The following is a 25,594-nucleotide window of genomic DNA, read 5'->3' as shown; positions in this document are numbered from 1 at the left end:
TTGACTAGCAGGAACTAACCAGCTGAGGGTGTTGCCTCTGGCTCCAGGCCTTTTGCGGGGGAGCACGAGAGGCAACACTCTCCTTCTGCTGCTGTAGGTATGAGGACTGCCCCCTGGCAGCAGACCCACGAGACCTAGGACGACGGTGTGGGATAAGTTGTTTAAAAGCGGCTGACTGTCGTTTCGCCTCCTGAAACTTCTCGACGACAGTGTTGACTACGAAGAGGCCAGAAGGCGAAATCGGGGCATCAAGGAGGAAGGCCCTGTCCTTGTCCCCGATGCCCAACAGATTTAGCCACAGATGTCTCTCCATACCTACCAAAGCTGCCATGGAGCGGCCAATGGCGCGGGCCGTCTCCTTGGTAGCCCGGAGAGACAAGTCAACCGCTCGACGTATTTCTTTAATGTCGTCAAGGGTGACCTCCCCACTGTCGTCCACCTCTTTGAGGAAGTCAGCCCGACCTGCCGCCATGTATGCCTTCCCAACCAAGGCCGATGTTGTACGGCAGGGCTTGGAGGGAAGTGCCGGAGCTCTCAGGGACAATGCAGCATCGGGCGAGAGATGGGATGCAAATGTCTCTTCAATCAGTGGCATCGTCCCATAGCCCTTCTCTTTCTAACCTATAATCGAAGAATAGATTTGGATATTGGGGCTTGAATGTCGAGAAGAGAAGGGCTTATTCCACGATCTCGACATCTCGGTGTGGAGATCGGTGAAAAAGGGAGGCTCCGGCACGAAGGCTGTGACCGGGCTTGCAGGAAGTGCTCATCGAGTTTGCTTTTTCTTGTCGCTTCCTGCTTTTCTGGTGGCCATTCAATATTTAACTTAGCCACTGCCCTGGTCACAACCTCCAGCAGCTCCTCAAAGGCAGGAGAATGGGGTGGCGAGTCCTCACATTCTCCCGCCTTGACGCTCAAAATATCCAACTCCTCAGAGCCAGATAATTCGAGCATCGGGTCCTCTTCACGGGCGGAAGAAGCAACAGAGCGGGCTTCCGATCCGTGAGCGGGACCAATGGAGCTGGCCTCTGAATGTTGAGAAAGGGCCGAGGCCGTCTCAACATCATCAGCCAACTCCATCTGCGATCCTCATGAAAGCGAGCGCCGCGCTGCCTCGACAGATGCGGGACCTGATCCACAGAACTGATTCATCGAACAGGCTCAGGCGGGAGCGGAGCGTTCTCAGGGGCATTTGATCACAATTTGCACAGACAGCGCACTCGAGCGCTGCCCATGCTTGCTCCACTCCCAGACAAACAACACAGAGCGAGTGTGTGTGTCACCCTCGCTCAAATACCGCGGGCAAGGGGATGCACACTGTCTGTATCGTTTATCTTGACTTTTGCTCGCCCTGATATCTTTAATGTAAAGATAACGTGAGACAAACAACACCAAATAAGACGCACAGTCACACAGAACGCTTGCTGAAGAACAGAAGCTGACGCTGTTGTGATCCGGTGTCCTTTTATAGCTTCCGCATCACCGTCACATGCAACGTCACGAGCGACATCATGATGCAACACCAATCCAGATTGGACTAGTTTTATACAGGCTTCAGACGCGTCACGCTGAAGGCGTTCCCCAAAGTGTCGATTCTCTACGAAGCGTGAGTTCCCTCGAAAGGGAACCTTTAACTCTATTATGTCAACAAAATCAAACAAGAAAATTGAACCTGACTTTATCCACTGTTCAGATTTATGTGAAATGAATATGAATGCAGTATGTGCAGATTTAATTAGATAATGCATCCTTGCATATTTAAACAAAACATTTCAGAAAACTTGCAATACAAAAAATTTGTGTAATTCTTAATGTAATCAATAAACTGGAGAAGTATAATGACATCTATTAGTTACATTTTCACCTTGTTCACCTGTGCTGTCTTGCCTTCGAGTTCAGTGTGTGTTCTGTGTGTGTGTGTGTGTGTGTGTGTGTGTGTGTGTGTGGTTGATCGTCTCAGCCGTGTCAGGTCGACTGGTTTACCCATCAGGGTCACTGCGTGAGTCACTGGGGTTTAGGCTGCTGTATTTTTAGAAAGCTTGGCTGTGACAGATGAATGATGTGTTTCCCTTATTGGCAGGCCGTGTGTGTGTATGTATGTGTGTGTGTGTGTGTGTGTATGTAACCGAGAGGACGCGGAGGGAGTGTTTCGATGTGTTCCCACGCTTTAACAGCTGTGTGTCCTGCAGAACTGCGTGCGCTTCGATGGACTCCAGCTTAATCAGTGTCACACAGTTACAGTTGCGGATCCCATGTGTGTTTCTGTAATGGACTTTCCATGTCGTGAAGTTGCGTTGCTGTCGGACCGTGGCGTGTCAGAGAGGATGCATGATTCAGATATCACGTCGTATAATATGTCCATGTGGTCGAGTTACTGGCACGCTCAAAGCCTGGAGCATTATTGAAGTTGAAGCCGGTTGCATCAAACTAATGGATAAAGCGTTTCCTATTCCCGGTTTAGCATCTCTTCAGGAACAGTGGCGTCAAGAATGTCAGGAACAGTGGCGTCAGGAACAGTGGCGTCAGGAACGTCAGGAACAGTAGTGACTGCAGTTGTTGCGTGGCAGTGTAGTGTGAGTTAGACGAGGCCTGAGGCGATGGGTGGGAAACCTGAGATCTGGCCTCTGTTGCTCAGCAAGCAGAACACGAGCGCTCGGGTCGGGCCGAGAGTGACCAACACACAGATGAACATCAGAACCGCAGATGAAGACGCTCTTGGATCGAGACCAGCGCTTCCCAGCGGATCCAGATGGACCCGCAAACACACACAGGTACACACACAGGTGTGGCTTTCTGGACCCGCAAACACACACAGGTACACACACACACACACACACACACACACACACACACAGGTACACACACACACAGGTACACACACAGGTGTGGCTTTCTGGACCCGCAAACACACACAGGTACACACACACACACACACACACACACACACAGGTACACACACACATAGGTACACACACACATAGGTACACACACAGGTGTGGCTTTCTGGACCCGCAAACACACAGGTACACACACACACACACACACACACACACACACAGGTACACACACAGGTGTGGCTTTCTGGACCCGCAAACACACACAGGTACACACACACACACACACAGAGGTACACACACACACACACACACACACACACACAGGTACACACACAGGTGTGGCTTTCTGGACCCGCAACCACACACACACACACACACACACACACACAGGTACACACACACACACACACAGGGACACACACACAGTTACACACACAGTTGTGGCTTTCTGGACCCGCAAACACACACAGGTACACACGCACACACACACACAGGTACACACACAGGTGTGGCTTTCTGGACCCGCAACCACACACAGGGACACACACACACAAACACACACAGTTACACACACATGTGTGGCTTTCTGGACCCGCAACCACATACAGGGACACAAACACACACAGGTGTGGCTTTCTGGACCCGCAAACACACACAGGTACACACACACACAAACACACACAGGTACACACACAGGTGTGGCTTTCTGGACCCGCAAACACACACAGACACACACACACACACACACACAGGTACACACACAGGTGTGGCTTTCTGGACCCGCAATCACACACAGGGACACACACACACAAACACACACAGTTACACACACATGTGTGGCTTTCTGGACCCGTAAACACACACAGGGACACACACACACACAAACACACACAGTTACACACACAGGTGTGGCTTTCTGGACCCGCAACCACACACAGGGACACACACACACACACACACACACACACACACACACACACACACACACAGGTACACACACACACACACACAGGTACACACACACACACACACAGGTACACGCACACACACACAGGTACACACACACACAGGTACACACACACACACACAGGTACACACTCTGCATCATGCTTTATTTCACTCGGTTCCTTCATCAGAACACAAACTCGTTTGGTCGCAGCTTTAAACACACATCGGGTGATTCCCGCTCTTCTTCTCATCAGAACGCGTGTGTTTGTAGTTTGTGGAAGTATTTCCATAACAGTGAATATCAGGAATCTGCTCGGGATTATTCACAGTGAGGAGAAGCACAACAGTTCATTTTGAGAGTAAAGTCTCAGTGTCTGAGGACGTCATCTCCTGGAATGTTGATATTATCAACAGTGTTTTTGATCAAACTGGACGAATGTTTAAGGCGTCTCTACACTTCTGCTCTCGCCTGCTTCATATTCAGTGTGAAGACGCACAAATGCGCTTCAGTTTTTCAAATTCAATTTGTCTGTATTTCTGTTTATTTTCCTGTTTAAATTTCTGTATTCCATTTTTCTTTTTCATTTACAATTTTTCTAGATTGTTTTAATTGTTAAATAGCATTTTTGTAATCAAAAAGCATGTTTACACATCTGATTTAAGGCTTCCTTTAATAATGTGGCGTTCTAAACACGAAGCATCCACAGCACTGAACACAGCGACCCCTCATGATGTGTGTGAGTGTGAGTGTGTGTGTGTGTGTGTGTGTGTGTAGAGTGTGTAGTGTGTGTAGAGTGTGTAGTGTGTGTAGAGTGTGTAGTGTGTGTGTGTGTGTAGAGTGTGTAGTGTGTGTGTGTAGTGTGTGTGTGTGTGTGTGTAGAGTGTGTAATGTGTATGTAGAGTGTGTAGTGTGTGTGTGTAGAGTGTGTACTGTGTGTGTAGAGTGTGTGTGTGTAGAGTGTGTGTGTGTGTGTGTAGAGTGTGTAGTGTGTAGAGTTGAGCAGCAGAGGGTTAGAGGGTACTGTGTAGAGTGTGTAATGTGTGTGTAGTGTGTGTGTGCAGAGTGTGGAGTGTGTGTGTAGTGTGCAGAGTGTGTACTGTGTGTGTGTGTGTAGAGTGTGTAGTGTGTAGAGTTGAGCAGCAGAGGAGCTCTGATCATCATCTGTGTGTAGTGTGTGTGTGTGTAGAGTGTGTGTGTGTGTAGTGTGTAGAGTTGAGCAGCAGAGGGCAGCACAGGAGTGTGTGTAGTGTGGAGTGTGTGTAGAGTTGAGCAGCAGAGGGCAGCAGAGGAGCTCTGATCATCATCTGTGTGTAGTGTGTGTAGAGTGTGTGTAGAGTGTGTAGAGTGTGTGTAGAGTTGAGCAGCAGAGGGCAGCACAGGAGCTCTGATCATCATCTGTGTGTAGTGTGTGTAGAGTGTGTGTAGTGTATAGAGTGTGTGTAGAGTGTGTAGTGTGTGTAGAGTGTGTGTAGAGTTGAGCAGCAGAGGGCAGCACAGGAGCTCTGATCATCATCTGTGTGTAGAGTGTGTGTAGAGTGTGTGTAGAGTTGAGCAGCAGAGGGCAGCACAGGAGCTCTGATCATCATCTGTGTGTAGTGTGTGTGTAGAGTGTGTAGAGTGTGTGTAGAGTTGAGCAGCAGAGGGCAGCACAGGAGCTCTGATCATCATCTGTGTGTAGAGTGTGTGTAGAGTGTGTGTAGAGTTGAGCAGCAGAGGGCAGCACAGGAGCTCTGATCATCATCTGTGTGTAGTGTGTGTGTAGAGTGTGTAGAGTGTGTGTAGAGTTGAGCAGCAGAGGGCAGCACAGGAGCTCTGATCATCATCTGTGTGTAGTGTGTGTGTAGAGTGTGTAGAGTGTGTGTAGAGTTGAGCAGCAGAGGGCAGCACAGGAGCTCTGATCATCATCTGCACTGAATGCAATATTTCTCTAATTCTTGTTGAAGTTATTATTCTCACAGCTGCATAAAAACCAGAAATATTCTGTCCAAAAATAGATGATCATCCTGAGAAATAAAGACTAAACGGACATTTCTGTTCAGTTCTGTGCACTTTGATTGGCAGTGTGTTACAGTAAATGACTTGTATTGTCTTATTGAATATAAGATCATTTTTGCTCCATTACCTTATTGGCTCATTTATAAAGTTGGATATATAAGCATTTCCATCTTTGTTCACATACACTGTAAAAAAAACTCAGTATATGTATATTATTATTATTATTATATATATATTTTTTGCTTAGGCTTTTTTGAGTTTTACTTGCTCCCATAAATTGAGACGGCTGTTTTAAATTTGTCAATTCAAATACATTGGACAGATTTAATTGGATGAACACAGTAAATTAAGTTTAGTTTAAGATTTTTTACAGTGTCCATACAGACACATAAAGCGATATATATATATATATAGTATATATCAAATCTCAACTGCGTGATTGTTTATATCATTGTAATATGTTACTATAGTATATTGATATGCTGAAATGAACATGTTCCTACTGTAGTTTGTTTTGCAGTGTGTGCTCGTGAAACACTGGAACGGGAAGTGTGTGTTGTGGTGACGTCAATGCAGATATAATGCATGTGTGTGATTGGATGCGGGTTGGAGTTTCTGTGTCGTCATTGGCCGACTGTCCTTTCCCCAGGAATCAGCACTGGAGCAGCAGTGTCATTAATTACGTTCACACACACACACACACACACACACACACACACACACACACACACACACTCTTCATTAAGCTCAAGGTTAACTCTCAGCTTATCTGTGGATGAGCCGCTTCACTCACGCCGCACCTTTACCTCGAGACGCTCGTGCCGTCGCCGGATCTGTTACAGCTTATCGCCACGCGACAGAGCTACTGAAATATAGCTGCTGTCATCACACACTGCTAATGCTAACAGAACGAACGCAGGTGTCTCATTCGCACAAGTCCCAGCAGCCCGTTTGATTGTGAGTCTGACGGAGATACGACACATAATTAACCTCCATCACCTCCAGAAGCTCACATACTCAACATCAGACTCTACTGTGCCGTTTCTGTAATTAAAAATATAGATTTCTGTCCTTTTTTTTTTTAAAGCATTTGAATTGTTTACCTGTTTGTCATGATGCTTTTATTCACTTTGAGTGATTTCTCTCTCTCTGTAAGGCCCATAAAAGGCTTTGTCAATTCAGCATTCAAGATTTGTATTCGATTCAGTTAGCGTTTTTCACAACATATTGTTTGAAAGCAGCTTCACAGAAAATGCTTGTTTCAATGTTACAATTTAGAAAGTTCATCAAGTCATCATTTGCTCTCGTTCATGCATGTCTTTTTTATATCTCTGTTCCCTTTTGAATGGGAACTCGCCTCGTCCTAGAATGGTTTGGGGAACGTGACCGGTGTCTGAAGCACGTGTGTAAACGCCACAGTAATGGTGGCCGGCGACAGCCTACTGGTGCGACCAGAGTATAAGCTTCATGTTTGTTTTATTTATATAGATCTTTTAAAAACAGCAAACACAGCTGAACAACACTGAAAACCTAAGAAAGATGGCAAACCACACATTCATGACAGAAGCTCACAGTGAATTGAATGCCAAGGGAAAAAAATAGGTTCTAAGAGATGATTTAAAAACAATTAAGGACTGTGCCGATCTGATTTACTTCCACAGCCTAGGCCTGGCAATAGCAAAGTCTCTATCTCTATTAAAATGCTTTAATCCCGATCTGGGGACAGAGAGAAGTCTCTTATCACCGGACCTCAGATTTCGTGTGGGATTGTATAGAGAGAGTAGCTCAGACAAATAGCTCGGTGCCAGAATATTTAAGGTTTTAAAAACATAAAGAAGAATTTTAAACTGCACAGGTAGCCAATGCAGAGGTTTTAAAACTGGAGTAACGTGATTGAATTTTCGTTTGCCTTTTTGCACTAATTGGAGACGAGTGATGGAGGACTTGGACTAGGCATAAAAGGGTGCCTGTAGTACACTTCAACAATTCATTTTTTCTTCAGGATCCGTTTGTTTATGTACGTGTGAAGACGATCACTCAGCCAAGTGTTGTAGGAAGTATGTGCCTCCGTATCAGAGACGACACTTGTACGTTATGTGTTTGGGTAAGGAGCACACGTGTTCAGGTCTCCAGGGTGAGGCGCTCTTTGTGATGTATTCGCAAGACTGACCGAAAGAGACAGGTAAGCAGCTTTTACTTCTTTGTTCTCACCTGAGGGATAGTAGTTTGCATTTGCACGAACGCGTTCGGCTCTCGAGGGAGTCGAAGACACTCCCAGTGATGTGATTGTGACTGTTCTCTCGTGATTGATTGAGTAGTCGTAGAGTCTGGTGTTTGAGCGGAGCATGTTCAGCTCTCGAGTCACTGTGATAAGCTCCTGTGTGGTTCTCTCTCGGGGGATGAGAAGAGTGTGCCTGCACCCCGCGGTTCGATCACAGAGGTGGTGGGCGGAGCAAAGGGAGAGTCTTATGAGATAATTTCCCTTTCCAGTCTGCGATTACTAATGTGTGAGGCCTAATTCTGTGGAATTAATTGCAGAAGAGAGGAAAGGCAGGTGTTGTTTTTAGATCTGCCTCCTCTGCTGTCCCACACAATAGTAGAGCTCTACGGTGGCGATCTCTGGAAACCGTCAGGAAGCAGTTTTTCCGTCCAAGTTTGCGAACCCTTCCTGGTTGTAGGCACCTTCATGAGTGCTGGAGTCTAGAGAGTCTAGAGAGTCTCGGGTTTGACTGAAGAGCAGAACCCTCCTCCTGAGTCGGGTCTTGAAGCAGGGTCCTCCAGTCCCTGGGATGAGCTCTTCCGATCTCAAGAACCTGACAGGAAGTGGGTTTTTCGCCACATTTTGCGAACCCTTCATTTGTGGAATGGCGTCTTCGGGAGTGTCTGGAGTTTTGAGATCATACGAAGACATTTGTTTCTGAGTGGTCACAGCTAGTACTCAGCTGGCTCCCCTTAATGGCAATGTGTTCATGGTTGAGTGTAAGTGGAATCCTTAATAGTAGGATTCCCGACTCCCTACGAGAGAGCTTGGTTTGTTGTTGGAGTCTCAGATCATATTACAGGTTTTACAATGGTTGTCGTTAGCCTTAGCTGGTAGTTCCCATTGGTCATTTAGGATAAGCATGGGGTAGAACCTTCCCAGTTTTAGGCAAGGTCCTCTGTTCCCTGTAATGAGCTCCTTCTGACTTCAGCATCATTCCACTATAGGCAGTGACATTGAGAGGTCTGGCTCTCTGTGAGCCTCTTTGTTAAAACTGTCTTTAAGGAGGGCATTGCTAGGCTTCCTCTTGCTATAGAGGGTCGTTATGCTGAAGCCTTTGCTCTGAGAGCTCTGTGGGGGCAGTGGACTGGGTTGTAAGCTCTTTTTGAACTTCCCTGGTTAACTGTCCTCAAAGTGGGCATTGCTATGTCTTCTCTAAGAGAGTCATCTTCCTAAGGCCTCTGTTAGAGCTCGGTATGGGTGGTCACTCCGGGTTGTATGTCTCTCTGTGAGCCTGCTTGGTGGAACCACACTCAGGGAAGCGTTGTTAGGTTTCCTCTCGATGTAGAGAGTTGTCATGCTGAGATCTCGTCCTCAAGAGCTCCGCCTGGATAGCAGCATTGAATTGTCAGGCTCTTTTATGAGCCTCCTTGGTAGAGCGTAGTTAGACATCCTCTCATTTAGGGAATCGTCTTGCTGTGGCCTCCGTTTGTAGAGCTCCCCTCGGATACTATCAGGTCATTGGCTCTCTGTGAGCCTCCTTGATAATATTTACAGGGGTAGGCAAGTTCAGTCCCAGAGAGCCGCTGTCCTGCAGAGTTTGGCTCCAACCCTGAAAACTCCTCACCTGCCTGTAGCCTTCGTAATCCTGAAAGCATTGATTAGCTTGTTCAGTTGTGTTTTATTAGGGTTGGAGCTAAACTCTGCAGGACAGCGGCTTTCTAGGACCGAACTTGCCTACCCCTGCCATAGGGAATAGAGTCACAGTACTCTTATATACATATATACAAATATTGTGTAAAGCCATTTTTAATTCTTTTTTAATTTATATTTGTATATTTTACTTTAGCAATCCTGTTTGATATTTCATATTTAATATGATTGTTCTATCTCACATTCCTCTTGAATTGACCCTTCTCAAGGAGTTTGATTGACAGGCGATCTGACCAATCATAATCCGCCATCCGCCATTATTGTCCGACGAAGCAGTCAGGAGAGTTAGTTGATTAACGTTGGAGGATTTGAACTTGAAAAACTGAGTGTACTGACGTCTTTCCACGGTTAAAACAACATTCCTTCTTATGTTCATTCATGTTTATTTGATGCTATAAATGAACTAGAAGGAAGAGATGATCGGTTCAGGAGCAGCTTTAACTGAGCGATCTGTCAGACACATTAAAGAGCCACAAAACGGTATTTATTGTTTCAATTTCTTAAAAAAATTACCACATTTGAAAGGTGAGACTTTGTTTCATATCAAAAGTAACCTGGTCTGTCCTGTCTGTCAGCGTGTTGTCAGTGTCCTCTCTGCTCCGCAATGTATTTTTCACTGTGTGAGAACATGGTGGGGCGTGAGAGCGGTGTAGCTTGTCGGACATAGCAACAGTAACTAAAGGGGGCGGGTCTTTGCGAACGGTCAATTGCTGACATTTTTTCTTTAAAGATCCTTTTGAGTCTATCACACATATTATAGTGTTGATCTTCAGTAATAAACAAAACTGAAAGATCACAAATGTAATTTTTACATGTACAGAAAGTGATTGTGAGAGATGTTTGTCTGTGCATAACTCATTGTCATGGTGACAGGGTGTGATGGGTGGTTGCAACCACAGAGAATACCTTTGCAATCACATAAAAACCTCCTGAAAATGACCCAAAACACCCTAGCAACTGCATATCAACACCCTAGCAACCACAGAAAACACCTTAGCAACCACATAGAAACCTTCTAGCAATGACCCATAACACCCTAGCAACTGCATAGAAACACCTTAGCAACCATAGAAAATATTTTAGCAACCACATAGAAACCTCCTAGCAATTACCCAGAACACCCTAGCAACTGCATCATAACAGCCTAGCATCCCCAGAAAAAACCTTAATAACCACAGAAACCCATTAGCAATGACCCAGAAAACCCTGTCAACTGCATAGCAAAACCATAGCAACCACAGAGAGTTCAATAGCAACACCCTAGCAATGACTCAGAAAAACCTAGCAAATGCAGGGTGCAAGAGCATATGTCGTAGTTTTGATATATTTTTAAGATGGAAGAATGCGGTTTTACAGATGCTAGAAACGTGGCTTTCAAATGAAAGATTGGTATCAAAGAGCACACCCAGGTTCCAAACCGACGACGAAGACTTGATAGAATATCCATCAAGTGTTAGACAGTATTCTAGGTTTATACATGCAGAGTTTTTTTGTCCAATAATTAGAAACTCTGTTTTTTTAGAATTTAGTAGTAGAAAATTACTAGTCACCCAAATTTTATATCAGCTATACATTCTGTTAATTTTGTGAATTGGTAAGTTAACTCAAGGCGCAAAGAAATATAGAGCTGAGTATCATCAGCATAACAGTGAAAAATAATGCCATGCTTCCTAATGATATCTCCTAAGGGTAGCATGTACAGAGTGAACAGCAACGGTCCTAGTACTGAGCCTTGAGGTACGCCATACTGAACTTGCGATCGATATGACACCCAGAACAACATCTATCTATCTATCTGCATGACAAAACTAATTCAAACTTTCTTTCTTTAAACATTAAGTTTGTCTTGACTAACTTTTTTTTAATCTACTTAGCACATTTCTGTACAGTTGGTATCATATGTAGGGGGTTTCTGTCTTATTCTAAAGAGCCTCTGATGGCTCTGAGTCCAAGCGAAGCTTTATTGGACTATCGACGTCAGCGTGAGTGAGTGTCTGCGGGCGTGTTGAAGTGACAGAACAGATCAGAGGTGTGAAGGCCTGTGTTCACATTCTCTTCAGATGGAGTCTGCTCAGTGAATGAGCTCAGAGACACTCGTATTAAAGAGATGGATGACAGTCAGTGTAATGCTCCTGTGAGGAGGAGACCGGCCTGTCCGGGAGATTTATTTCCTATTCCCATGCTGAAGGAGTGTGACGTTTATTAGCTCCTCTGTTCCTCTTAACCTGACCACCTGTTCCAGCACTTCAGATCTGTTAAGGCAAAAACTTCATGTCTGTAGAGATCATAGATCTGAATGTGTTTCTATTTATGCACTTTTACTCTGTTCTACTTTATATTGTTTAACCTTTTATCTGATTCAATTTCAAGTTGAAGTGAGAATGTGAAAATGATCTGTGGATTCTTGTGCTTCACATAATTAAACATTGAGAATGTGGTTATATTGAGCTTTAAAATAGGCTTAATCTGAAAAGTTGTTTATTTAGAGAAATAAACTCTACAGCACACTTAAGATCCTGTATGTGCTCTAGATCAGGCCAGACCTCTGTACTACCCTTCCTTCAGGTCATCTGACGTTACTTAAAGAGAACTAAAACTAAATGAGGTCGCTCAGCTTTTCTACTGTAGATGCAGGTCAAGATCACTGCGGCTGTAGTGTCACACACCACATACTCTACAGCAGTGGTTCCCAAACTGGGGTACGTGTACCCCTGGGGGTACGTGAGGTGACAGAAGGCATACAAAATGCTGAGTCTAGCCATTCATTTTATTCTACCCTACCTTAAAATAATATCTAAACCGAGCATGTATTTCTAACTGGCAAAATACCGTAAATATATGACAAACAATCAAATTACCTCATGTTTTGCGGTGAAAACTGACTGAGTCCACACAAGCAGCGAGCATGTGACAGATAGCGTGCAGAGTATTGCTGCCTTAGCAAATTACTGTCGTTCTCGACAATGCACCTCTGTAAGTAGAATATTATACTACTTATTATATTGTATAAGTACAAATATCCACACGATTGCAAACGTGACATTATTATACAACAGTTCAACAAACAAAATATGCATTTTAAACACAGTACTGTCAGTATTTACTCTATTTTGCAAAGAAATAATAGTTCCAACGAAGGACACAGCAGAACTACAGCACACATCGGTGTTTCGTAAACAATTCTGCAGCTTTGAACGAGTTGTGAGTCAGTCATTCATGATTTGATGACTCGCTCATTAAGACAGTGACATACCGCCACCTACTGGCGGTTTTAGTTTAATATTTAAAAGTATCACTTAGTTTTTACCATCATTGCATATTTCTCTATTGAACATTTTTATTTAAAACATTTTTTATTTTATAAAGTTACTCATAAAGGTAAAAAAAATGCACTGTAAAATAAATTTAGGGGGCAAATATTGTCCCCTAATGAAAAAGGTATGACTGCAGTGTAAGTGGAAGAGAGGGGTACGCAGACGGATGTTAAACCCCTCAGGGGTACGACACTCTAAAAAGTTTGGGAACCACTACTCTACAGTCATCTCTAGAAATATAGTCTGACTCAAATTACAGTCCTCTTTTAATATTTCACTATTTAACAATAATTGACACAATTTTTAACATTTGTCACTGTTGCTATGAGGTCTCAGAGTATCTTTAGTATGTTGCTTTGCAGTTGCTAAGGTGTTATCTTGCTGTCTGGTGTGAAAGAGTGTAATTGCATCTGTGGGATTGGTTTCACCTGTGTTAGTTCAGTCTGTACTGTATAGAAACTATGAAAAGACTTATCCAATGTCTGTTTTTCTTAATCTGCTCATGTAATTGTAGTGAGGTTTTGGATGACTATCAAGAGGGGAAGTTGGGAAAAACCTTCCGTTGGGCCTTTCAGCTTATGCCACTCATATATTTTGGGTCTGTTTCAGAGTTTTATTCCGCAGTGAGTCACGACACAGCTGTGTAACGTGCTTAAGCGGCAGTGGGATGAGATGAGCAATGCTGTGATTTATTCCGGCTGTGCTCGTGAGAGAACTGCTGCCAAAACGTCTTCTGATCGCACTCCCACTGCTGTTTGACTCTGTCAAAATATAGCACAATGTGGTGAAATGCTCTGGCCTGGACCTTCAAGTCTCTCACTGACTCTCCTGCCTTCTCTTTGCAGACCATTGTCCGCGGGAGCCGGCCGCCCAAGGATGCCTCCATCAACGGCCTGTTGGAGGAGTTTGACAGCATCTCCGTGACCCGCTCCAACTCCCTGAGGAAAGAGAGTCCACCTGGACCCCATCAGGCCGGCGGGAGCAAACCAGCGTCTGCGTCCACGTCTACTTCCAACACCGGTGGTCCAGAGGAGAATGGCTTCGGACACTATTATGGCCGTTTCTCGTGCGATCTGGACAGCAGTAAGGACTTCTCGCTTGACCCGTACCGGGTCCACGACGGGGAGTGGCCGGTCGGACGGCACTACCGATTCTCCCTCAAACAGAACGGCCATCCCATCCGGAGTCCCTTCTACCCCGACGCTATGCCGCAGAAGTCTTCAGACTATGCCAAGATGCCTCCGGACTACCACGCCTACCTGGAGAGCAAGATGCGTCTGTCCAACGACGAGATGGCCATGGGCGGCCGGAGGGAATACTACCGGGCCTCTCTAGGGGGATCCAGTCAGGATTACCGGGAACAGCCGCTGGGAACCCCGTCTCGGGTCTCCATCCACAGTGAGCAGATGACCTACCCCGACGGAGACTGGGGATACGGAGCGGGACTGAGAGAGGACTACGACAAGAGGCCCAAGTCCTCGTACATCAGTCAGACGAGCCCTCAGCCGGCGATCCGGCAGCGCTCCCGGTCGGGTTCTGGTCTGCAGGAGCCAAGCGTGCCGTACGGGATCAGCGCGTTTAAAGCGGCGCCGCAGGGGTCGTACAGCTCGTACACGTACCCAAGACTGTCAGAAAACACGTCTGCGATCGTCATAAGCAAGGTAAAGAGAAACCAAGCGTCCTGATGAACAGATTCTAATGATGGCGTGTTTGCATTTTTCTCTCAGGGGCATCATGTCAAAATGACACAAATGCATTATTTCTGCATATGCATATAAGTCTGTGTGCAAGTCTGTGTTCTCGATGCGAAAGAAACCCAGACAATAGCATTTTTCTGTAAATTCAAAACTTGCACCTTGGATCCTGTTTCAGAGTGTGTGTTCTCGAGCTCTAAACACTGTTGTGTGAATGAACGGCCAGAACACACTAAAAGTTTCTGTTTCCTGTGAGAGCGGTGTGTGTTAGCGGCCGCTAAGTTAATAACTAATGATCTTTGCAACGGAAGTGAATCAATCAAAACTAACTTTATCTGGACAATAACTTTATTCTAGATCTGCTGTAAAGCCTGAACAATCTCTGTTACTGTAATCTCCTGTTATCACTGTAAAGCTGCTGTGAAACAATCCATATAAAAGCGCTGTATAAATGAAGGTGACTTATACAGTACAGATTGTTTCAAAGCAGCTTTACAGTAATAAACAGGAAGATAAAAGATTTCCTCAAAGATGAGCCACATTCAGATTCTATCTCAGTGTCAGTGCAGTCAGATCAATACTATTACTGAATATTACGTGACATTTTAAACCAAACCTTTAGTCAAATGTGGCTTGTCTCCTCAGAGATCGTTTCTGGGCTGATTTTGGATTAAAAGGCTCCATAGAGATCAATTGTTTTGTCAAGTGAAGTCTCCTTTATTTATACAGCGCTTTTTACAATACAGATTGTATCAAAGCAGCTTTACAGAGATAACAGGAAAATAAGGCAAACATTTTGTGGCAGCAAAAATGCCTAATCATTAAGGAGCACTATATTTACATGCATTTATTCTGCAGATGCTTTTACACTGCATCAATGCTCAGTTCACGCACTTCCCGTTCCCGTATAAATGCCGCATTGTTCCCAATGGAAGCTTCCCGGCGCTGTGTAGAATTAAAGATTGCAGTGGACGTTCTGCAGACTCTGTCCGCTTCTCACCCGCAGGCTGCGTAGGGCGTATTATCTCCCAGGTCGCATCACTGCTCGGGCTGTGGCGCTCCGATGCTCCGCAGTGATGGATCTCGTGTCAGTTCTTAATCTACTCTCCCGTGAAAAGAGCGCGGCCGGCGGAGACACGGAATTACTCATGAGAGCGGCACAGGAATCAATTAATGGAACAGTAGCAATCTCCCAGATAACAGCGGCTCATCCCAGACCTTCATTTAAACACGCGCTGGCTGATATGTCTCCTTTTAATTCACAAATATTGCTAAAGAAGTGCGCTAGGCCGCTTCCTCGATAAGTCCTCAATGTATTGCAACGTAAATGGCAGAATTTGCAAGATTTATATATATATAAAAAAAAAAAAAGCATATTGTTTTTTATTTAGTCTTACAGTCACCATCATCATGCATCACAAATGTCCGTATCATATCTTAGTCAAGTCATCTTTATTTCTATAGCTCTTTATACAATACAGATTGTTTCAAGCAGCTTCACAGTGATAAACAGGAAAATGTTACGTTTGTATCAGTCAGTTCAGTGTTGATTCAGTTCCGTTGTAAAGATCATCAGTCATTAATTTAGTTCATTTCATCTATACAGCAGTTCTGTAGAAAACAGTGATGTCATCATCAGCTCAGTCAGATCAATAATACTGTTGAATATTAAGTGTCCCCAACTAATGAAGCCAGATAACATAATGAACAAGAAAATGAAGCATGTTTCATGGACTTCGATGACACTAACTGTCATGAACACTAATTTATTTTAAAAAGCATAAATTAAATTCAGTTCATCCAGTATGTTTTTAAAAATCGAATTTCATAATGTTAATAAATTATTGTCATTTTCTCTTATTTCACCAATGAGAATTTTGTGTGTAAATGTGCCTCATTGTCAACAAAAGTTCCTGAATAAGGCTTCATTTTCTTTAGATTTTTGGGGTCAGATATTGTTCATTTACACAGGGTCGCATTAGAGAGCGTTTCAGGGACGCTTCTACTGTACGTTGACTGTACTGAGTGTGTGTTTTGTTGTACGATGTGTTTCGGAGCGTTCAACACATTCAGGCTGCGACTCCCATCAGTCTCGGCTCACCGACGTCATAATGAACCTCTTTCTTTCTCATTCACCTCGACTCGGTCACTTTCAGCGAGCCAAGCGCTTTGCTGGCGCTGTTGGGAACGGCGGGCCGTTAAAGGCCGACAGCTCGGGGACTTGGGAACTCGGGCACGCACACACTCATTGTGATGAACTGATGTTGTGGCACCTTCCTTTTCTGCAGGCCTTGCATAAAAGCCGTGGCGCGTTGTTCCACCACAGAATTCAATTTCACACTCCAGTTGGGTTCTTGATTACGCTGCCAAATTCAGATTAATGTGCATTTAACGAACATGGATCAGCCAGCGGTGCCGGTTGGGAAAGGGGGTCTCGGGACTTCTCCGGCCCATAAACACCCTCGCCGGGATGATTGATTAATCTAGTCCACCGGCGTAATTACACACCGCCAGCTTCCTCATCATGAGCCGGTTAGAAGACGATCCGTGTCGTGTCATCTTTTTGTGTTCTGGGCGTGGTGGGAATAATTCAATCTGCCGCCCACCGTGACCCTGCAGATCAGGAGCGTACTGTGTGACGTGGAGGATGAGAATCTCTAGTGCACTGCTTTATTAGAATCATATGCAGTCGCAGTATTCACGCTGAAAAGATCTCTTACTCAGTTCCATATATGTGTAGTAAATACACTACCATTCAAAAGTCTGGAATAATTAAGATTGTTTAATGTTTTCTGAAAGAGTCTCTTCTGCTCACCAAAACTGCATTTATTTGATCAAAAATACAGTCAAAACAGTCAAATATATTTGCAATGTAAATCATCTGTTTTCTATGTGAATATACAGTAAAGTGTAATTTATTCCTGTGATCAAAGCTGAATTTTCAGCATCATTACTCCAGTCTTCAGTGTCACATGATCCTTCACAAATCACTCTAATATGATGATTTGATGCTCAAGAAACATTTATGAATATTATCAATGTTGAAAACAATGTTGAAATCAATGTTCTTTGGTGAATATAAAGTTCAAAAGAACAGCATTTATCTGAAATAGAATCTTTTGTAACATTATAAATGTTTTTAATGTCACTTTTGATCATGATGTAATGCGTCCTTTATGATTAAAAATGTAAAAATATTACTTACCCCAAATTATATGAATGGTAGTGCATCATGGATTCCACAAAGATATGAAAGGTTTTTTACCATTGAATAAAAGTGTTTCTTGAATATTCACATTTGACGGGTTTATACATGATTCCATGATTTCTGAATCCAGGTTAAGTGTGATTTGAGGTGTTGTCCCGCTGTGACATTGAGCTCCAGTTTGAGGCGTGTTCCCTCAGTAGACAGCATCTCTGTGATGAATGAGCTGTTCCAGCCTGTAATGAGGAATCATGAGCTCGTTCTCCTGCTGTATGAGTAGTGTTGGGTATCGTTTGAATTTTGACAATTTCGATTCTGCTTATCGATTCCGATTCCTATCGATTCCTAATTTCGGTTCCAATAAGGTAAAAAAAAAAAAAAAAAAAGATATCTTTCACATTTACTTATATTGTTAAACATTCAATTGTAGCTGAATATCATGAACCAAAATCAACAGGCTAAAGAACACTTACACAAGAAACTTTTTCCTGTGGTTTAAAAATACCATAGAAAAACAACTAGCCTAACTAATATAAATTTCAAGCATTATTAAAGACAAGTAAACACTCAGTAATTAAAAAAGAACAAATAAAAAATCAGCAATCGCAACAAATAGATACAATTGAACAAAGATACGAATGAAATAAACAGTGTTTTTAGATTTTCTGGTACAGAAACTATAATTAAATGTAAAATAACTCTGGACTTTATAAATAAAATACAAATATAGTGACAAAAGTTATTAAAGGGATACTCCACTTTTTTCGGAAATATGCTCATTTTACAACTCCCCCAGAGTTAAACAGTTGAGTTTTACCGTTTTAGAATCCATTCAGCCGAACTCCGGGTCTGACGGTACCACTTTTAGCATAGCTTAGCATAGATCATTGATTCAGACGAGTCCAGTAGCATTTCTTTCAAAATGACCAAAGAGTTTCAATATTTTTCCTATTTAAAACTTGACTCTTCTGTAGTTAAACCGTGTACTAAGATCGACGGAAAATGAAAAGTTGCGATTTTCTAAGCCTATATGGCTAGGAACTACTCTCATTCCGGCGTAACTCTGGGGGAGATGTAAAATGAGCATATTTCCGAAAAAAGTGGAGTATCCCTTTAAGTCAAGAACGAGTACATTTTCTCTTTGTCTTTTGTTGTTTGATTAGTGTTATTATAGAGCAGGAATATTAGTGTTATTATAGAGCGGGAATATTAGTGTGATTATAGAGCGGGAATATTAGTGTGATTATAGAGCGGGAATATTAGTGTTATTATAGAGCGGGAATATTAGTGTTATTATAGAGCGGGAATATTAGTGTTATTATAGAGCGGGAATATTAGTGTTATTATAGAGCGGGAATATTAGTGTTATTATAGAGCGGGAATATTAGTGTTATTATAGAGCGGGAATATTAGTGTTATTATAGAGCGGGAATATTAGTGTTATTATAGAGCGGGAATATTAGTGAATTAGCGTTATTATAGAGACAGCGGGAATATTAGCGTTATTATAGAGCGGGAATATTAGCGTTATTATAGAGAGCGGGAATATTAGCGTTATTATAGAGATCGGGAATATTAGCGTTATTATAGAGCAGGAATATTAGCGTTATTATAGAGACAGCGGGAATATTAGCGTTATTATAGAGCGGGAATATTAGTGTTATTATAGAGCAGGAATATTAGCGTTATTATAGAGATCGGGAATATTAGTGTTGTTATAGAGCAGGAATATTAGCGTTATTATAGAGCAGGAATATTAGTGTTATTATAGAGCAGGAATATTAGTGTTATTATAGAGCGGGAATATTAGTGTTATTATAGAGACAGCAGGAATATTAGCGTTATTATAGAGACAGCGGGAATATTAGCGTTATTATAGAGCGGGAATATTAGCGTTATTATAGAGAGCGGGAATATTAGCGTTATTATAGAGATCGGGAATATTAGCGTTATTATAGAGATCGGGAATATTAGCGTTATTATAGAGCAGGAATATTAGCGTTATTATAGAGACAGCGGGAATATTAGCGTTATTATAGAGCGGGAATATTAGCGTTATTATAGAGAGCGGGAATATTAGCGTTATTATAGAGCGGGAATATTAGTGTTGTTATAGAGCAGGAATATTAGCGTTATTATAGAGCAGGAATAGTAGCGTTATTATAGAGCGGGAATAGTAGCGTTATTATAGAGCGGGAATATTAGCGTTATTATAGAGAGCGGGAATATTAGCGTTATTATAGAGCGGGAATATTAGTGTTGTTATAGAGCAGGAATATTAGCGTTATTATAGAGCAGGAATATTAGCGTTATTATAGAGCAGGAATAGTAGCGTTATTATAGAGCGGGAATATTAGTGTTGTTATAGAGCAGGAATATTAGCGTTATTATAGAGCAGGAATAGTAGCGTTATTATAGAGCAGGAATATTAGCGTTATGATAGAGCAGGAAAATTAGTGTTATTATAGAGCGGGAATATTAGCGTTATTATAGAGCAGGAATAGTAGCGTTATTATAGAGCGGGAATATTAGTGTTATTATAGAGCAGGAATAGTAGCGTTATTATAGAGCAGGAAAATTAGCGTTATTATAGAGCGGGAATATTAGCGTTATTATAGAGCAGGAATAGTAGCGTTATTATAGAGCAGGAATATTAGCGTTATTATAGAGCGGGAATATTAGCGTTATTATAGAGACAGCGGGAATATTCGCATTATTATAGAGCGGGAATATTAGTGTTATTATAGAGCAGGAATATTAGCGTTATTATAGAGATCGGGAATATTAGCGTTATTATAGAGCAGGAATATTAGTGTTATTATAGAGATCGGGAATATTAGCGTTATTATAGAGCAGGAATATTAGCGTTATTATAGAGCAGGAATATTAGTGTTATTATAGAGCGGGAATATTAGTGTGATTATAGAGCGGGAATATTAGTGTTATTATAGAGCGGGAATATTAGTGTTATTATAGAGATCGGGAATATTAGCGTTATTATAGAGATCGGGAATATTAGCGTTATTATAGAGCAGGAATATTAGTGTTATTATAGAGATCGGGAATATTAGCGTTATTATAGAGCGGGAATATTAGCGTTATTATAGAGCGGGAATATTAGCGTGATTATAGAGCGGGAATATTAGCGTTATTATAGAGCGGGAATATTAGCGTTATTATAGAGCGGGAATATTAGCGTTATTATAGAGCGGGGAATATTAGCGTTATTATAGAGCGGGAATATTAGTGTTATTATAGAGATCGGGAATATTAGTGTTATTATAGAGATCGGGAATATTAGTGTTGTTATAGAGCAGGAATATTAGTGTTATTATAGAGCGGGAATATTAGTGTTATTATAGAGCGGGAATATTAGTGTTATTATAGAGCGGGAATATTAGTGTTATTATAGAGCGGGAATATTAGTGTTATTATAGAGACAGCGGGAATATTAGCGTTATTATAGAGACAGCGGGAATATTAGCGTTATTATAGAGCGGGAATATTAGCGTTATTATAGAGAGCGGGAATATTAGCGTTATTATAGAGATCGGGAATATTAGCGTTATTATAGAGACAGCGGGAATATTAGCGTTATTATAGAGACAGCGGGAATATTAGCGTTATTATAGAGCGGGAATATTAGTGTTATTATAGAGCAGGAATATTAGCGTTATTATAGAGATCGGGAATATTAGTGTTGTTATAGAGCAGGAATATTAGTGTTATTATAGAGCGGGAATATTAGTGTTATTATAGAGACAGCAGGAATATTAGCGTTATTATAGAGACAGCGGGAATATTAGCGTTATTATAGAGCGGGAATATTAGCGTTATTATAGAGAGCGGGAATATTAGCGTTATTATAGAGATCGGGAATATTAGCGTTATTATAGAGATCGGGAATATTAGCGTTATTATAGAGCAGGAATATTAGCGTTATTATAGAGACAGCGGGAATATTAGCGTTATTATAGAGCGGGAATATTAGCGTTATTATAGAGAGCGGGAATATTAGCGTTATTATAGAGATCGGGAATATTAGCGTTGTTATAGAGCAGGAATATTAGCGTTATTATAGAGCAGGAATAGTAGCGTTATTATAGAGCGGGAATATTAGCGTTATTATAGAGCGGGAAAATTAGCGTTATTATAGAGCGGGAATATTAGCGTTATTATAGAGCAGGAATAGTAGCGTTATTATAGAGCGGGAATATTAGTGTTATTATAGAGCAGGAATAGTAGCGTTATTATAGAGCGGGAATATTAGCGTTATTATAGAGCGGGAATATTAGCGTTATTATAGAGCAGGAAAATTAGCGTTATTATAGAGCGGGAATATTAGCGTTATTATAGAGCAGGAATAGTAGCGTTATTATAGAGCAGGAATATTAGCGTTATTATAGAGCGGGAATATTAGCGTTATTATAGAGACAGCGGGAATATTAGCATTATTATAGAGCGGGAATATTAGTGTTATTATAGAGCAGGAATATTAGCGTTATTATAGAGATCGGGAATATTAGCGTTATTATAGAGCAGGAATATTAGTGTTATTATAGAGATCGGGAATATTAGCGTTATTATAGAGCAGGAATATTAGCGTTATTATAGAGACAGCGGGAATATTAGCGTTATTATAGAGCGGGAATATTAGTGTTATTATAGAGCAGGAATATTAGCGTTATTATAGAGATCGGGAATATTAGTGTTGTTATAGAGCAGGAATATTAGCGTTATTATAGAGCAGGAATATTAGTGTTATTATAGAGCAGGAATATTAGTGTTATTATAGAGCAGGAATATTAGTGTTATTATAGAGCGGGAATATTAGTGTTATTATAGAGACAGCAGGAATATTAGCGTTATTATAGAGACAGCGGGAATATTAGCGTTATTATAGAGCGGGAATATTAGCGTTATTATAGAGAGCGGGAATATTAGCGTTATTATAGAGATCGGGAATATTAGCGTTATTATAGAGATCGGGAATATTAGCGTTATTATAGAGACAGCGGGAATATTAGCGTTATTATAGAGCGGGAATATTAGCGTTATTATAGAGAGCGGGAATATTAGCGTTATTATAGAGCGGGAATATTAGCGTTATTATAGAGACAGCGGGAATATTAGCGTTATTATAGAGCGGGAATATTAGCGTTATTATAGAGAGCGGGAATATTAGCGTTATTATAGAGATCGGGAATATTAGCGTTGTTATAGAGCAGGAATAGTAGCGTTATTATAGAGCAGGAATAGTAGCGTTATTATAGAGCAGGAATAGTAGCGTTATTATAGAGCGGGAATAGTAGCGTTATTATAGAGCGGGAATATTAGCGTTATTATAGAGCGGGAATATTAGCGTTATTATAGAGCGGGAATATTAGCGTTATTATAGAGCGGGAATATTAGCGTTATTATAGAGCGGGAATATTAGCGTTATTATAGAGCAGGAATATTAGGCTGCTGTCACTTCAAGAGCTGCACGGATCCAATATACTGATACACATAAAAACAGAAAACATCTCACACTTGAATGGTTTAAAGAGCATAGTTGAAATGCTCACAAAGGAATCGATAAGAGGAATCGAATTTTTTATTTTATAACAAGTATCCGATTCCTGACTTCAAGTATTTTGGTCCATCAAGGATTTTCCATCCCAATCCTATCTTTGAATTTGTATTATTCACTGCTAACGTGTGTCGTTTGAATCGAACAGGGCGACTACGAGCGAGTCTCTCGGGACGGGAGTCCGCAGGTGCCGTTGGGTGAGTCGTATCCACGCATTCCCCTTAAACTACCTCAGAGCCACGGCAAGCCCTCGTACCCGGCCGGTTTCCAGTACCCGCCGCCCTTCCACTACAAGCCGTCTCCGTACCAGCACCCGCCGTCCCAGCCCAGTCCTCCCTACACCCCCCAGGGGGTGCTTTCGCTCTCCCAGCCCAGTCCTCCCTATACCCCCCAGGGGGCGCTCTCGCTCTCCCAGCCCTCCTCGCCCTACACCCCTCCCGGAGCCTATCCTCCACCCAGTTGGGGCTCCAGCTCCGAGACGCCCCCCTCCAGGGTGTCCCACGAGCAGTTCCGGGCCGCGCTCCAGCTGGTGGTGAACCCCGGAGACCCGCGCGAGTATCTCGACAACTTCCTGAAGATCGGAGAGGGATCCACGGGGATCGTGTGCATCGCCACCGAGAAGCACAGCGGGAAGCAGGTGGCCGTGAAGAAGATGGACCTGAGGAAACAACAGCGGCGAGAGCTTCTGTTCAATGAGGTGAGTGCAAACCTTTATTTCCAGGTGTAAATTTGTGATTATGGAAAAAATCCCTGCTTGTTCCTAGTGCTGCACAATTTGGCCAAAGAGTATTCACAGCGCTTCACTTTTTCCACATTTTGTTACATTACAGCCTTATTCCAAAATGGATTGAATTAATTCTTTTCCTCAACATTCTACAAACAATACCCCATAATGGCAACATGAAAAAATCACATGTACATAAGTATTTACAGCCTTGATTGCAGTCCACCTGTGTTAAATTCAGTTGATTGGACATGATTTGGAAAGGCACACACCTGTCTATATAAGATTCCACAGTTAACAGTACATGTCAGAGCACAAACCAAGACATGAAGTCCAAGGAATTGTCTGTAGACCTCCGAGACAGGATCGGCCAATACCATCCCTACAGTCTCGTCAGGATCTAGGGAAAGATGAGGAACTGGGAGACTAGTCAGGATTGATGGAAAGATGAGGAACTGGGAGACTCGTCAGAATCGAAGGAAAGATGAGGAACTGGGAGACTAGTCAGTATTGAGAAAGATGAGGAACTGGGAGACTAGTCAGGATCGAGGGAAAGATGAGGAACTGGGAGTCTCGTCAGGATCTAGGGAAAGATAAGGAACTGGGAGACTAGTCAGGATCGAGGGAAAGACGAGGAACTGGGAGACTAGTCAGGATTTAGGGAAAGATGAGGAACTGGGAGTCTCGTCAGGATCTAGGGAAAGATGAGGAACTGGGAGACTAGTCAGGATCTAGGGAAAGATGAGGAACTGGGAGACTAGTCAGGATCTAGGGAAAGATGAGGAACTGGGAGACTAGTCAGGATCTAGGGAAAGATGAGGAACTGGGAGACTAGTCAGGATCGAGGGTAAGACGAGGAACTGGGAGTCTCGTCAGGAACTAGGGAAAGATAAGGAACTGGAAGACTAGCCAGGATCGAGGGAAAGGAAAACCTGCTCCAGAGCTCTGGACCTCAGACTGGGGCGATGGTTCATCTTCCAACAGGACAACGACACTCAGCACACAGCCAAGATAACAGAGGAATGTCTATGGGACAACTCTGTGAATGTCCTTGAGTGGCCCACCAGAGCTCAGACTCGAACCCAATTGAACATCTCTGGAGAGATCTGAAGATGGCTGTGCACTGACACTCCCCATCCAACCTGATGGAGCTTGAGAAGTTCTGCAAGTAAGAATGGGAGAAACTGCCCAAAAATCGTGCCAAGCTTGCAGCAATATACTCAAAAACACTTGAGGCTGTAATTGGTGCCAAAGGCGCAGTATTGAGTATTGTATTGAGTATTGAGTATTGAGTATTGTATTGAGTATTGAGTATTGAGTATTGTATTGAGTATTGAGTATTGAGCAAAGGCTGTGAATACTTATGTACATGTGATTTTTTTCCGTTTTTT

The 25,594-nt window shown here is 42.5% G+C and overlaps 1 protein-coding gene across 3 annotated transcripts in view; it reads left to right on the top strand.

Annotated features, from left to right (window-relative positions):
* The window catches only part of pak5 (p21 protein (Cdc42/Rac)-activated kinase 5), a 70,289-nt gene that overhangs the window by 32,958 nt on the left and 11,737 nt on the right, over positions 1–25,594 (top strand). For all 3 annotated transcript variants that reach the window (XM_084432612.1, XM_084432614.1, XM_084432613.1), the window contains 2 exons: positions 13,854–14,669; positions 23,628–24,176. In XM_084432612.1, coding sequence (XP_084288738.1) covers positions 13,854–14,669; positions 23,628–24,176 — 1,365 coding nt within the window. The remainder of the gene's footprint in view (positions 1–13,853; positions 14,670–23,627; positions 24,177–25,594) is intronic.

Source organism: Rutilus rutilus, assembly GCF_951802725.1.
Source record: "Rutilus rutilus genome assembly, chromosome: 15".
In the NCBI taxonomy this organism is placed as follows: domain Eukaryota; kingdom Metazoa; phylum Chordata; class Actinopteri; order Cypriniformes; family Leuciscidae; genus Rutilus; species Rutilus rutilus.
Note: the sequence above shows the minus strand (reverse complement) of the source record. Positions and strands in the feature narration are given on the sequence as shown.